Below are 13,625 nucleotides of genomic sequence, written 5' to 3'. Positions count from 1 at the left end.
ACCCACCTTTCTGGAGGCGAGAAGTCTACAGGAAAGGCCCAAACTTCTTGAGACTCTCTTCCCCTAGCTGGGACTTAGAAATTTCAACAAAAACCAGAGTTTCCTCTCTCTCTCTCTCATTTCTTAATTCCTTTCCTCTATATTAATTAAAATCACCATAAATTTCCAGCTGACTTGGGTATTTTATTTCAGATATTCCATGACAACAAAAATTAATTCATATTAGGTCACAACCCTAAAATTATCCTTAAAAAAGTGAAGTGCAACCTCACCATTCCATTCCTATCTCCACATTCATTTGTGCTAGGGCAAAGCTTAGAAATGTGATGGACAGGACACATAAATACATGTCTTTTATGACTGTTATGGTCTCATCCCAGTGGAGGATTTCCCATGGGGTTTGGTGAGGCCTGGACAGTTTTAGGTCTGTAATTCTTCAGATTATTCTACTCTTCCCCCAGGATGGTATGGTACTTGTCGTTGGGCTTATGTTATTCCACCTGTATCAGTGCACAATCACTATATTGGTCAGGTAGACAAGTCCATGGCCAGAAATCTGGGGTCTTGGTGGCATTTTAGACCCAAGAGGCCAAGGTCAAATTCAGCAGCAACCTCATCAAGAGTACAGAGGTTTTTCTGCCCACTCCTGCCAATCTTTGGAATGATGGCTGTAATAGACTCTGTTAGAAACATCTCAGCGGAGGTTGAAAGATTGGCTCAAGACATACCTCAAGCCATCTCTCAAACTATGGAGGCCATCTCTTTCTTACAAGAAGAGACTGACTCCTTAGCAAAAACAGTTCTACAACATCAGTTGGCCCTCAACATGGTTACAATTGCATCAGGAGATGCATGTGCCTTTATTAATCAATTTTGTTCTTATGTAAACAGATCTTGAGAAATTGTGACAAACATCCTTAAAGCTTGAAGGGATTTTAAATGTCGCACAAGCTGCTGTAGAGACTCATGGCTGCTGGGTACTGCTTTATTTGCTACTATAATCAAATGGACTCATAATTTTGGGAATTGCGGTACTTTTTAGAATTTGTATTATCTATTTTACTACTGTTTATAAAAAGTTTTACCTCTTGAAAAAATTATGTACACATACTGTGGATCATGGCCAAGTTAGAGAAGAAATAGAGCTCGCTTTTGAGTGAGGAATCCTGGTATTATGCCTCTGTTTGGCTAACCCATTGTCATAAGGCATGCACAAGATGAGTTTCTGATTGTTTTTTAAATTGTTTTTCTCTATATTTCCAATAGGAAATTTGATTTTTCTTATTTTCTTTACTTGAGCATATGGAATTAGAATTAATGTTTTTGATTTTGAAAGATAAGCTTGCAATACCTATTAGCTCTAATACCAATGCATACCCAAAAGATTTAGACTATGAAAACCTGCCATTAAGTATTAGTATAGGACTTTAATTAATATTTGTGTCTGATTCCAGAAGAAGGGATTACTAAGGAGCTACTGTACAGTGCAAAGAAGCACAAGGTCAAGGAGACAACAATCCGTGTGGGATTGATAAGGATCTATGCCAAGACAGAGGACTTGTTTTGGGATTGAGGAAACAGCTGTATGGCAAATTCAGACAGTGGACTTCCTTGTGCCAGGTTTCTACAAGTATCTTCATTTGGTTTTCATTCTGGTTCCCCTCTCCCTGAGATTAAAGGTAAAATCAGACCAGGGAATAATACTTCCCTTTTACCTCAAACTTTGTCCCTTATCTCTTTTAAAGTATGCCATTTTTCTGTAGTCCTTGATGGCAGTGGATAAGTGCAATATTGCTGCAATTGTCCTGCATGGTTGTAGGATATAAGCTACTTCAATTGGGCCTTGCTGGTGATTCAAGGACCTGATATGGTTTATTTTTGCTCGTAATTTTATACACATAGAATTTTGATATGTATTTTTTATCTAGATTTTTTTACTCTTCTTTTGGTTTTGGGGTTTTGAGGTTGTTATGTTTTGTTTTGTTTTAGAAATTGCTTCATATACCTCATAGTTCAGCCATGTATCCTGGTGTGAATTTTAAAACTATTCCACCCTAATCAGACCATTCTTTAGAAGATTTGATTTAGCTAATTCCTGATCAGTAACAAGAGATATTTGGAATAACAGAATCAGATCTTGGGAAGTCCACATTTTTCCACCCTACTCAGTTTAACAAGGTCAAGATGCCTGCACCCTACTCAAGAATAAGTATCTGGGAAAAAAGGCAACACACATGTGCAGAAAATAGCTGACAGACTCATGGGCTAAGTCAATCTAAGCTATCATTGGTATAGATGAGACACAGAAAAGTGATGTAAATCGTCTATATAAGGCACAGCACTTCCTCTCTCCTCTTTCCCCAGAGAGACGACTCGGGCTGTCAGCATGCTAAACATCCCAACATCTTGGCCTGGTGGCAACTATTGTCTGGGTTGGTGGTGTGTTTTTTCCTGGAGCTGATTTCAGGTTCCGGTATCTTGGCTTAGCCTTTTTGGTTTTTTTTGGAGTTCAAGCCTGACTCCTTCCTCCTTCATACTCCAAACCCTTATTTCCTCATCTCCCCCCCTCCCACTAGCAGAGGGGGGGGGTAGGGGGGGCAGGGGGAGAAAACCTACTCCTTTCCTTCTTCCTCCTCCTTAATCTCCTCCACTAACAATTAAAATCAACATGAAATTTCCAGCTGACTTGGTTTTTATTTTTTAGGATTTTGTAAATAAAATCCTTGGTGATCAAAATTAATTATACATTCAGTCTCAGCCATAACTTCACCTTTTTACTGGGGTGATTCTGGTGTTGGTCAACACTTTCCCAAGAGGGACATTGTGTAATTATGCTAAAACCCAAGGATCGAGAACTTTTAAAGCTATTTTTAGGAAAAGAAGATCACCAACACCTTGAATCAAAAAAGTGAATCTTCAGGAAAAGATATCATAAGGATGCCTACAGAAATCACATACTACATCAAGAGATCCAAAATGAAGTCTGGGATATAATGAACTGAACTGAACGGGGTTGAAGCTATCATTTATTCTGAATGTAAATTCTTATGCCAAAGGGGAGTGCCCCCTAATTGGCTTTTTGACAATTCATCTATCAATCATTTTTTGTTTTCTCACTTTTTTCTTTCTTTCCCTTGTATCCCCCAAATTGTTGTAATTCCCTCTTTGTAAGGTGCAATACTTTAGATATCTCTAGTACACATGTGGAATGATTCATTGAGGAGACCTGACATGTTAATCTCCTAAAGAACCCAATGGAGAAGATTTGCCATGCTGGTCTCCCAAAGAATCAAAGGGGGTCTTATGTGAAGAGAATTTATACCCCTCTTCTAGAGTCCTAAATTGGATACTGTCCTGCCTTCATCCTTGTATCCCTGGAGCTTACATCATTTATGTCACCTAGGCTGGTCACCTAATGTAGGTTACATGACTCTGTTCTTGATCCAGACATGACTCTCAATTTGAACCAGATGTAAAAAGAGAAGATAAGAGGGGTGAACAAGGAAGTGCTGTTTTTCACCGTCTGTTGTCTAGCCAAGGAAAATGCTGCTGGATATAACACTGGAAGCACCCACATGGGAACTAGATTAGACTATTTTATTCTATCTTTCTACATATTTTTCATCTTTTACCTATCCAAGTAATTCTAATAAACTTTATTAAATTATAAGGACCACAGTCCTAATTTTACTATAACATATGCAAAAAGCCACAGGCCTTCACTGGCTGGCTAGCATTACACTAGATTGGCTTTTTCATTTCTGGGGTATCTTGGAATAACAACTCATGAAAGCTGAAATCACTAGACCAAGATGTTCCATGGATTTGCATTCTTGTAGCAGTCTCTTTGAAAACCCTGATGGCTAGCCATGCACAGTGATGCCATTATGAGACCATTATGGACCACCACCACTGTTCTCCAAAAAAAGACCTTGAATTGCCCCTAATTGCAATGCTAAGCTGGTTTTCTGATCAGAACTCATCCTCTGCTCATGGTATTATTCTTCTATCTAGAAGCTTCTCAAAGGCACTAATGGACAACACTGTTTGGTCATTCACTAGAGTTCGAATGAGAGAATAACCAGTTACCAGTGGAAGAAAGGAGAAGGTTGTGTTTGAAGAAATTCTATCCTTACAAAGGTTGTTGTATATGTAAACATTTTTTTAAACCTTTTACCTTCTGACTTAAAATCAATATTAAGTATCAGTTCCAAGACAGAAGAGCATTAAGGGACAGGCAATTGGGGTTAAATGAATTGTCCAGGGTCACACAGATAAGAAGGGTCTAACATCAGATATTAACACAGAACCACCTATTTCTACGTCTGCCTCTTGATCCACTGAGCCACCTAGCTGCTTATTCATTAACACTTTTAAGAAAGTAAAAATATAATGCACAAGTAACCTTCATGTAAATTTATCATTCAATACATTACTTGTAATGAGTCAATAGAAAAATGCACCTTTAAATATATTAACAATCAATTCATTTTGTTGATTGGTTGAGGAGCAAAAACAAAGAATGAACTTCCATCCCTCGGTAGAAGAACTTCAACAATTCACCTCCTATTTTCTCTCTCATATATGTATGAGCACGCTCAGTTTTTTATTAAAAAATGAGAATATAGCTAGTGGTTCAGTGGGCAGAACACCAAGCAAGGTCAGGAAGACCTGAGTTCTAATCCCACCTCAGAACCTGCCTAGTACTGTGACCCTGGGCGAGTCACAGCTTCAGTTTCTTCATGTATAAAAAGAACATCATAATATCCCCAACCTCCTCAGGTTTATATGAGGATCAAATGAGATTTAGAAAATGCCTGGCACAGAGTAGGTGCTGAGTAAAAGACAGCTATTAGGTTTTTATTGTTATTTGTATTTTGACTATTCACTCCCTAATTCTACTCTTACTTAAACAGTTACGGTCGTCATGCTTCCATTCCCTTATTTCCTGTTGTAAAAATGGAGATTTGAACCCCATACTTCAATCCCCAGAAGTTCTTGCTAGCTCCCAGAATTCTCTCTAATTTACTTGAGTGTGAGTTCACAAATTATTATTTAAAGGAGCTCTGCACCTACTGGGGGCTCTTCCTACTTCCGCTTCTGAGGACACGCTGATCTCTAGCTAGCAGCCAAGATGTGAGTGGATGTGTATGGGCTCTCTGGGCCTAGACACGTGCTTTCTTCTTTTGTATTTTCTTTATTTCTTAATCTTAAATAAACCTCAAAACATATAATACTTTCTAGCAGAGAAATTAACACAGAACCACCTATTTCTACGTCTGCCTCTTGATCCACTGAGCCACCTAGCTGCTTATTTATTAACACTTTTAAGAAAGTAAAAATATAATGCACAAGTAACCTTCATGTAAATTTATCATTCAATACATTACTTGTAATGAGTCAATAGAAAAATGCACCTTTAAATATATTAACAATCAATTCATTTTATTGATTGGTTGGGGAGCTAAAAACAAAGAATGAATTTTCATCCCTCAGTAAAAGAACTTCAACAATTCACCTCCTATTTTCTCTCTCATATATGTATGAGCACGCTCAGTTTTTTACTTAAAAATGAGAATACAGCTAACCAAGCAAGGTCAGGAAGACCTGAGTTCTAATCCCACCTCAGAACCTGCCTAGTACTGTGACCCTGGACGAGTCAGCTTCAGCTTCTCCATCTGTAAAATGAACATCATAATATCCCTGACCTCCTCAGGTTTATATGAGGATCAAATAAGATTTAGAAAATGCCTGACACAGAGTAGGTGCTGAGTAAAATAGAGCTATTAGTTTTTTCATTATTACTTTTATTTTGACTATTCACTCCCTAATTCTACTCTTACTTAATCTGTTAATGTCGTCATGCTTCCATTCCCTCATTTCCTGTTGAACTAAATGGATTTCCATTACAAAACACTCTTCCCAAGATCAGCCAAGAGTGTGGTTCATGACCTGCTGCTGCTTCTCACACCATTTCTATGTTTTATTCTAGATCCTGAGCTTCTTGAGAGCATGGCCTGCCTCTTCCCTTCTCTTTGTATGAAGTAGATTATTTAGGCGACTTGGATTCCCACTACCCTTCTATCCTTAGGATCAGACCACAGGAGATGCTAAATCAATGCTACTGACTGATTGCCTAGATCCAGGACTGATCCCATCAAGACCATTAAATTACAAGGACGGGAAGAAAATTTAATGCTGATGGAGCAGCTGCTTTTCAATGACTCACCTATACAAGTGCCTGTCCCAGCTTCTCCCTCTTGATTCTGTACATCTTCTCTCTTCAACAGGAAGAGCAAATCTAGTTTGGAAATGGGAATCCCTGCAATACGGAGAGAATGAAGAGCTGAGTTCAAAGAGCTGAGTTTTAAAAAAAAGTTTTAAAATAAAATTTTTATTTCTTTTCTTCTGTTTTCAGAACATCTCAGTTTCTCATAAAATTCCAACCTTTTCTCCCTATCAGACAGTAATTCCTTATCACAAAATAGAAATTTTAATGAAAAAGAGGAAGATAAAAACCTTTGGTAAAATCAATCAGTATGTCAAACAATCTGGCATCATATGCAAAGTTCCAGAACTCTCAGTCTGCAGGCTACAAATGATCAGGCAAGAAGAAATAGACAATCAGGCAGATAGGGAAATGTAGAGGGACTCTAGGTTGTAATACAAGGCAAGATGGGTCAAAATTCCACGTACATAAAGGCTGGCCATCCAAAAGTCTGTCATAATCTGGACAATACACATTTCCGGACAATCAAAAAATTCCAAAGAAAATAAATACAAACTAAAACAATAAATCCACATGTAGCATTAAAGGCTATCCTGCTGGTCAGCAATGCCTTCTGGTTCTGGATTTCTGTGCATTTCAAAAGCAGGTTTAAAAAGATCTTTTCTTTCTTTCCATCTACTTTCTCCTTAGCACTCTGAGCCCCAGGCTCCACACTCAGTCCTCCTGCTTCAACCAAAATGAGAGGGAAAACCCAAGCCTGGGTTGCACTTTCACTCAGACCCTGATTGGTCAAGGTGGAGGAGGTAGATTCCTCCCCATTTCCAAGTGCCACTCAAAGCTCTCCCTCTGCCACCATCGCTTGCTAATCTCTCCTCCTCTGAAGTTCATTCAATACAAAACTACCATCCAGGCTAAGGTTTGGCAGCTCTTTCTCTATTGACCTCTGGGTCCCTCCCCTCCTTCCTCAATGAGTTCAGTGCCTGCCTGGCTCAGTCTTTCTCTCCTGCCCACCCAAGAACACACAAACATGATCAGAGGCTTGACCTTGCTGTCATCCACAAATGCACCACTTCCTTGCTCGGGAACCCTGACATCCCCTTTTCCCCCTGGGATCTCCATCAGTCCTTGCCATGACCTCCATTCCCCCCCGTCCCTCAGTCCCTCCCGGGCCATCCTCCCTGCACTAACTCACTCTCTACCCTCACCCATGTTGATCCCAGGGAACAGTCTGACTTTCCATCATCCTCTTCTCTCCAGCCCATTGGCTCCTTATGCTGGAGCTGACCTCATGCTGCCAAGCCTCAGCCTCGGTTACTCTCCCCTCCAGTGCCCTCACTCCTACTACCCTGCAGCTGAACGAAGCTGAAGAAAAATCATGAGACTGTGCTGACTGGATCCACCACAAATTGACCTTAGATCATCTTCACTGGGCCCTCGGTATACTCAGGCAAACCTCTTTTTTTTAAACCCTTACCTTGTCTTAGATTCAAAACTATGTATTGGTTTCAAGGCAAAAGAGCCATAAGGGCTAGGTAATAAGGGTTAAGTGACTTGTACAGGGTCACCTAGCCAGGAAGTGTCTAAAGCCAGATTTGAACCTAACACCTCCTGTCTCTAAATCCAGGCTCTCAATAGATTAAGCCACCGAGCTACCCTCCCCCCCACAAGCCTCTTAGACCCCCTCAGTGACTCACTATCCCACTCACCACAGGAAATTATACAAATTCTTTTCTGCCTGAGCTCAGAACATCACTAAACAAACTAGGCTGGTCCCCCAGAGCTCCCCCTCTTCTCCCCTCCCATCACTCAGATGCCTTCTAACAACATCTCTCCCTTCACCTCTGTCTCATATAATGAGGGGGCCATTCTCCTGAACAAGGCTGGCTGCTCCATGTGCATAAGTGATCTCATTACGTCCTCGCTTCGGCTGCAGACTGTCCACTTATCTTCAGTCATTCCCTCTCTGCTTCTTCACTGTCTATATTGCCACATCTCCCCTATTTGTGAAGACCCACCAGTCTCTGCTGCCTGCTGTCTCCTCCCTCTCCTCTTCTGTGGCTAACCTCCCTGAGGAGCCCACCCAGAACACATGCCTCCAACTCCTTTCCTCTCACTCTCTCCTTAGCCCTCTACAGGCAGGATTCCAAACTCATCACTCAATGGAAAGTGCTCTCTCTAAAGTCACTGATGATGTCTCAAAGGCCAATTTCAATAGCATTTTCTCTTCTTCTTTGACCTCCACAGCCTTTGATACTGTGCATCACCCTCTCTTCCTTCCCTTTCTCTTCTGTAAGTGCCTCTCTACTCAGTGACACTCCTCTATCCCGATTCTCCTCTTGCCAAGATGATGACTCCTCAGTAACCAGAGGTTCCAGAGTAGAGAAGGCACAGCCTCACCATCAGAGGAAAGGAGCCAGAAGAGCTCAATTCATACAAAGCAAAGACCTCTTTCCCAGAAACACAGAACAGAAACATTTTGCCTACTGGCCACAAAAGATTTGGAATTGTTGGAAAAGAATTTCTCTCTCCATTATGTTATCTTTAAATGGCATAACTAAGTGATATGGAGGTCGAACACCACTGAGTAATTCAGGTATAGACAAGACCTCAGAGAAAGGAAGTTAAGGAACCAACAAGAAAGGAAATTTATTGTATAGGCATTGCCCCCCCTGGGAGGCCCAGGCAAATTAAGAAACTATGGTTGGTTCCTGAGATGTGATGTGTGAGACCTAGTGGGTGGAGAAAACAGCTTATAAGAGTAAGACCAAGAGGTCTTTGGAGTCTTCTGGCTGAAGCGTGGAACCTGGAGGAACTCTTGTCGATACATCATGGCTGCCAATAGAACAGAAAGCTACATAACTTTCTACCTCTTTCCTACCTTTCCCTCTCTTTAATACTACTGCTGCTACTACTGCTATTACTATGATTTAATAAAATTATAAAGCTACTAGTAGTCTCATAATTTAATTTTAATTATTACAGGATTCTCCCTATAGGATTTGTGGCCTTATCTAATAAGACAAAATTTATTTAGATTTTTCTTAGCCTACAGCAAATGAGCTTGCAAAACTTCCAATATACTGACACTGATTCACAGGGGCTGGTTCTGCTTACCTATGGAGACCAGGTTCTCATAGTTCTCCAACATCACATTCCTATGCAGAGTCCTCTGTGCAGGATCCAGGTGTCTCCACTCCTCCCATGTGAACTCCACAGCCACATCCTTGAATGTCAAAGATTCCTGAATGGAACACATTCCTGCTAGATCAGGACAACTTCTCTAAAAATATTTCTTCATTATCCATATGCTCTCTGCCTCAATTGATACTGAATTCGGGATCCAGTGTATAAATTTCCTGAGCTTTTTCCCAACAATGAACCCCCAAAATATCATGTCATTTACTCAAGGACCAAACCACACCACAGAATCAGTCTTCACTTTCCAATCAGTTGGACAACATAAATATCAGCAAACACATACTAAATATTAATTTCTTCCATATAGCAATAATTCCCCAAATTTGATCAATTTCTTCAGGGCTGATTTTTTCAGAAGGAGAATATCCTAAATGGTCCAACAGGCTAAGAATTCTTCCCCTTCCAACTCCGAAGCGTATATTGCTTTCTCTCCTAGGTCAGCATTTCAAATGTTAATACAGGACAGACTAAAACAAAACTCAGGTCTCCATGTAATGAAAATTATTAAATATCTACAATGTGCAATCTGTGATCTTGGTGTTGAGGGCTCTCTGGAAGAGTGGAGATTATAATCCATCCATTCTTGTCAGACCAGGTTACTCTTGCCTAAATGCTAACAGAATAACCTGCAGAAGAGCTTTCATCCATGTGCTGTGAGCCTTCCTCTGGACTGTATATTCCCCAAAGGAATAAAGGTCACCTAGAACCTTTCCATCTCTCATTCCCCATTCTTCTTACATGAACTTTCCAAGGGCTTTTCACAAATATGGGTCTTTTCTTTTAAGCTTTGTTTGATATGAAAAATCAGGGGCTCATCCTACGGCCCTATCTTCTGTAAACTTGCATGATCTTAGCATAGGCAAAGGGAATACATGGTTGAAGGAGAATTTAGAATATTGCATTTTCTATAATTGAATTTCGCAAGTTTTCTAAACAACAATCCAAATAGAAGAACCTATTACTGTGAAGTTTAAAACTACTCTACCCTACTCAGACCGTTCTTTAGAAGATTTGATTTAACTATCTCCTGATTATAACAATGGAGATACTTGGTCTAACAGAATCAGGAATGCCTTGTGAACTCTACATTGCTCCACCACACTTAGTCTAACAAGGTCAGGATTTTCTGCTCCCCTACTTAAGGATCAAGTATCTAGGAAGATGGCCTTTGATAAACATGTGCAGAAATAGCTGACTGACCCTTTGGCTGTCCTAAGTCAAGCTAAGCTACCATTGGTACAGATAAGACGCAGGAAAGTAATGTAAAACGGTCTATATAGGGTGCGTAACTTCCTCTTAGGTCTCTTTCCCCAGAGAAGTGGATCTGGCTGATCACTTCCTGTGAGCAGGCCTGGGCGCCAGTTCGATCCTGGAATTCAAGCCTGGAGGAGCTCCCTCAAACAGCTTCCTTGAGACAGTCTCGTGTTGAGTGATAAGCCTGACTTCCCTTTCCTTTGGCTCTCAATGGAACTAAGTATGAAATTCCATTATGGCAACTCCACACAGCATCAAGGGATAATTTCTGTTTCCCCAGGATTATCTTTCTCCTTCCTTCTCATCTCCTTTTGATTTTAAAAGATTGTTTAAAAATTCTTCATTTAACATATATCAAATGGAATGATGACTTCTTTCTATACAAAAGCCAATTTCTTTTATGTTGCCTTTTTAAAAACTATATAATAAGTTCAACATTCCACTTTCAAAGCTGTCTGACTCACCCTGATATTGTTACTTCATGACTTTTAAAAAATTTCCCAAGACTCCATTCTTCTTTTAAACTTAAACCCTTAACTTCCATCTTGGAATCAATACTGTGTATTGGTTCCAAGGCAGAAGAGTGGTAAGAGCTAGGCAATGGGGTTAAGTGACTTACCCAGGGTCACACAGCTGGGAAGTATCTGAGGTCATATTTGAACCTAGGACCTCCTATCTCAAGACCTAGCTCTCAATCCACTGAGCTACCCAACTGTCCCCCAACACTCCATTCTTTCTTTTTTCCTTTCTCTTCCTGCCTCCATTCCAACATTCCTCTCCCAAGTGAAAAGGACAACATTTTGAAATAACTATGCAAGTCAATAAAACAAAAGTCCTTCAGGGACATCATCTCCCCTCTCTAACAGGAGATACGCAACATGGTTCATCATTGATCCTCAGGAATCATGGCTTCATCATCACGTTAAACTAGGTCCTCAAGTCTGTAGAAGCTATTTCTTTTTATAATACTGTTGTCCTGGTATAAATTGCTCTGATTCTGTACTCTTCACTTCACATCACTTTATAAGTCTTTCTGGTTTTGTCTAAAATCTACTCTTTCCTCATTTTTTACTGCATGTTAATATTCCTATTACATTAATTACATAAATGGTTCAGTGATTCCCCAGCTGATGGGCACTACCTTAATTATGAATTCTTTGCCATAACTAAGAGAAATGCCATAAACATTTCTGTATCCCTTTGTCCTTTGGTCTCTTGGGTGGTATGGGCCCAGGAGTGGTACTACTGGGTCAAAAGGTAGGGACAATTCATAGACTCCTTGGGTACAGCACCAAATTGCTCTCCAGAATGGTTAGGCAAATCATAAGGTCCACTAACAGGGCAGAAATGGGCCTGTTGTCCTAAAACCTCTGCAGCAATAGTGACTTTCCTTTTATTTTTTGGCTAATCTGAAAGAGGTAAAGTACAACTTGGAAACTGTTTTAATTAATATATTTAATTATTGGCTGGGAACATATTTATATACTTCTGGCTTTCTGTGATAGACTTAATTATCATCATCAATACAATGAGCCAGAATAAATTTAAGGGACTTATGATGAAGAAGCCTCTCCTCCTTCAGAGAAAGAACTGTTAGAGTCAGAATGCAGATGAAAGCATATGATTTTTCAGTTATCTGGGCTTATATTTTGAGGTTTTGGTTTTATTAGATAATTTGCTTAAAAAAATGAAGAGTATGGAAATATGTTTTGCATGATGATACATGTATAAAGCAAATCAAATTGCCTGTCAACACAGGAGGTGAAGGGAAGGGAGAGAAGTTCAATCACATAACTCAGGAAAACTTATGTGGAAATTTGTTATTCTATATAATTGGTTAAAAAAAACTTTTTCTTAAATGAAATCTACTTGTTCACATATATTGACTTTTATCTATATCAATTGGAAATGGTTATTGTTCCCACAAATGTCAATCAGTTCCATATATATCTTGGTTTCGATTTTGATGACTTTTACTACGGATATAGCTGATACAGCCTTCCCTTCTCCTGTTTCTTCAGCTCTCTCCCTTTTGGCCCTTTTGCTTCTCTCTGGTAGAATTTAAGGGTTCTAAGGACAAGGACCATATCATTTTAACTTTCTATACTAGGGTCTGGCACATAGTAGGACTCTAATGTTTTTTGAACTAAATTGAAGTTAAAAATACCTTCATGGCTGGGAGTCATCTTTGGTATCATCCCAATTTAGATGTCCAAATTCCACTATTCCTCTAGATTACAGTGAGACTCATTTAATACAGATATTGTACAGTTATCAAAAACCTGAGAATTGTACACAATTGTTCTAAAAATGTTTTATATCAGTGATGGTGAACCTTTTGAAGACTGAATGCCCAAACTGCAACCCTCATACCTCATGTGAGCCGCTCCCTAACCCCAGTCAGGGGAGGGAAGAAGTGTTCCCAGTGGGCTGCTCAGCAAAGGGATGGGTGATGGGACAAATGTCCTCTGCAGTGGTGGAGAGGGAGAGGGGAGGAGTCCTGTGAATCTTAAAATTTCTCAGTCTTGTGAATCTTGAAAATTCTCAGACTCTACCTTAGAACATTTGGTTAGGACCATTCCCCATTTTAAAACAATGAAGGGACTTTGGTCAGGAAGTTGTGAACTCTAACATTACTGCACCCATACTTAGGCATACTTTACGGGAAGATAAAGTTGTAACTCCTGATTGAACAATGAAAAGTCCCCAACCCATACTTAAAGTAAAGCAAGAACCCTTAAGCTAGGTCTATTTTTAGATCTAATACAAAGGGGTGCTAAGTACCTATGAAGATCAAATTAATCAGGCAACTTGCAAAGGACAAGATTAGTCTACTTAGGTGTGAATTACTCAAAAGCCTTAGTCTACTCAGGTGTAAATTAAGAATGGTCAGTCCTTTGGAAATATAGAAATATAGGGGAGGTGACATAGGAGAAAATTTTCT

At 39.8% G+C, this 13,625-nt stretch overlaps 1 protein-coding gene across 7 annotated transcripts in view; it reads right to left on the bottom strand.

Moving 5' to 3' along the window:
- The window catches only part of LOC100025343 (zinc finger protein ZFP2-like), a 55,985-nt gene that overhangs the window by 37,346 nt on the left and 5,014 nt on the right, over positions 1–13,625 (bottom strand). For 5 of the 7 annotated variants that reach the window (XM_007486155.3, XM_007486164.3, XM_016429745.2 and 2 more), the window contains 2 exons: positions 9,344–9,470; positions 6,230–6,322 (listed from right to left, as the gene is read on the bottom strand). In XM_007486155.3, coding sequence (XP_007486217.2) covers positions 6,230–6,322; positions 9,344–9,470 — 220 coding nt within the window. The remainder of the gene's footprint in view (positions 1–6,229; positions 6,323–9,343; positions 9,471–13,625) is intronic. The other 2 variants (XM_056814393.1, XM_056814396.1) reach the window with 1 other exon arrangement.

The sequence above is a fragment of the Monodelphis domestica genome, chromosome 2, assembly GCF_027887165.1.
Source record: "Monodelphis domestica isolate mMonDom1 chromosome 2, mMonDom1.pri, whole genome shotgun sequence".
NCBI classification, from domain to species: Eukaryota; Metazoa; Chordata; class Mammalia; order Didelphimorphia; family Didelphidae; genus Monodelphis; species Monodelphis domestica.
This window is presented reverse-complemented; position numbering and strand designations above follow the sequence as displayed.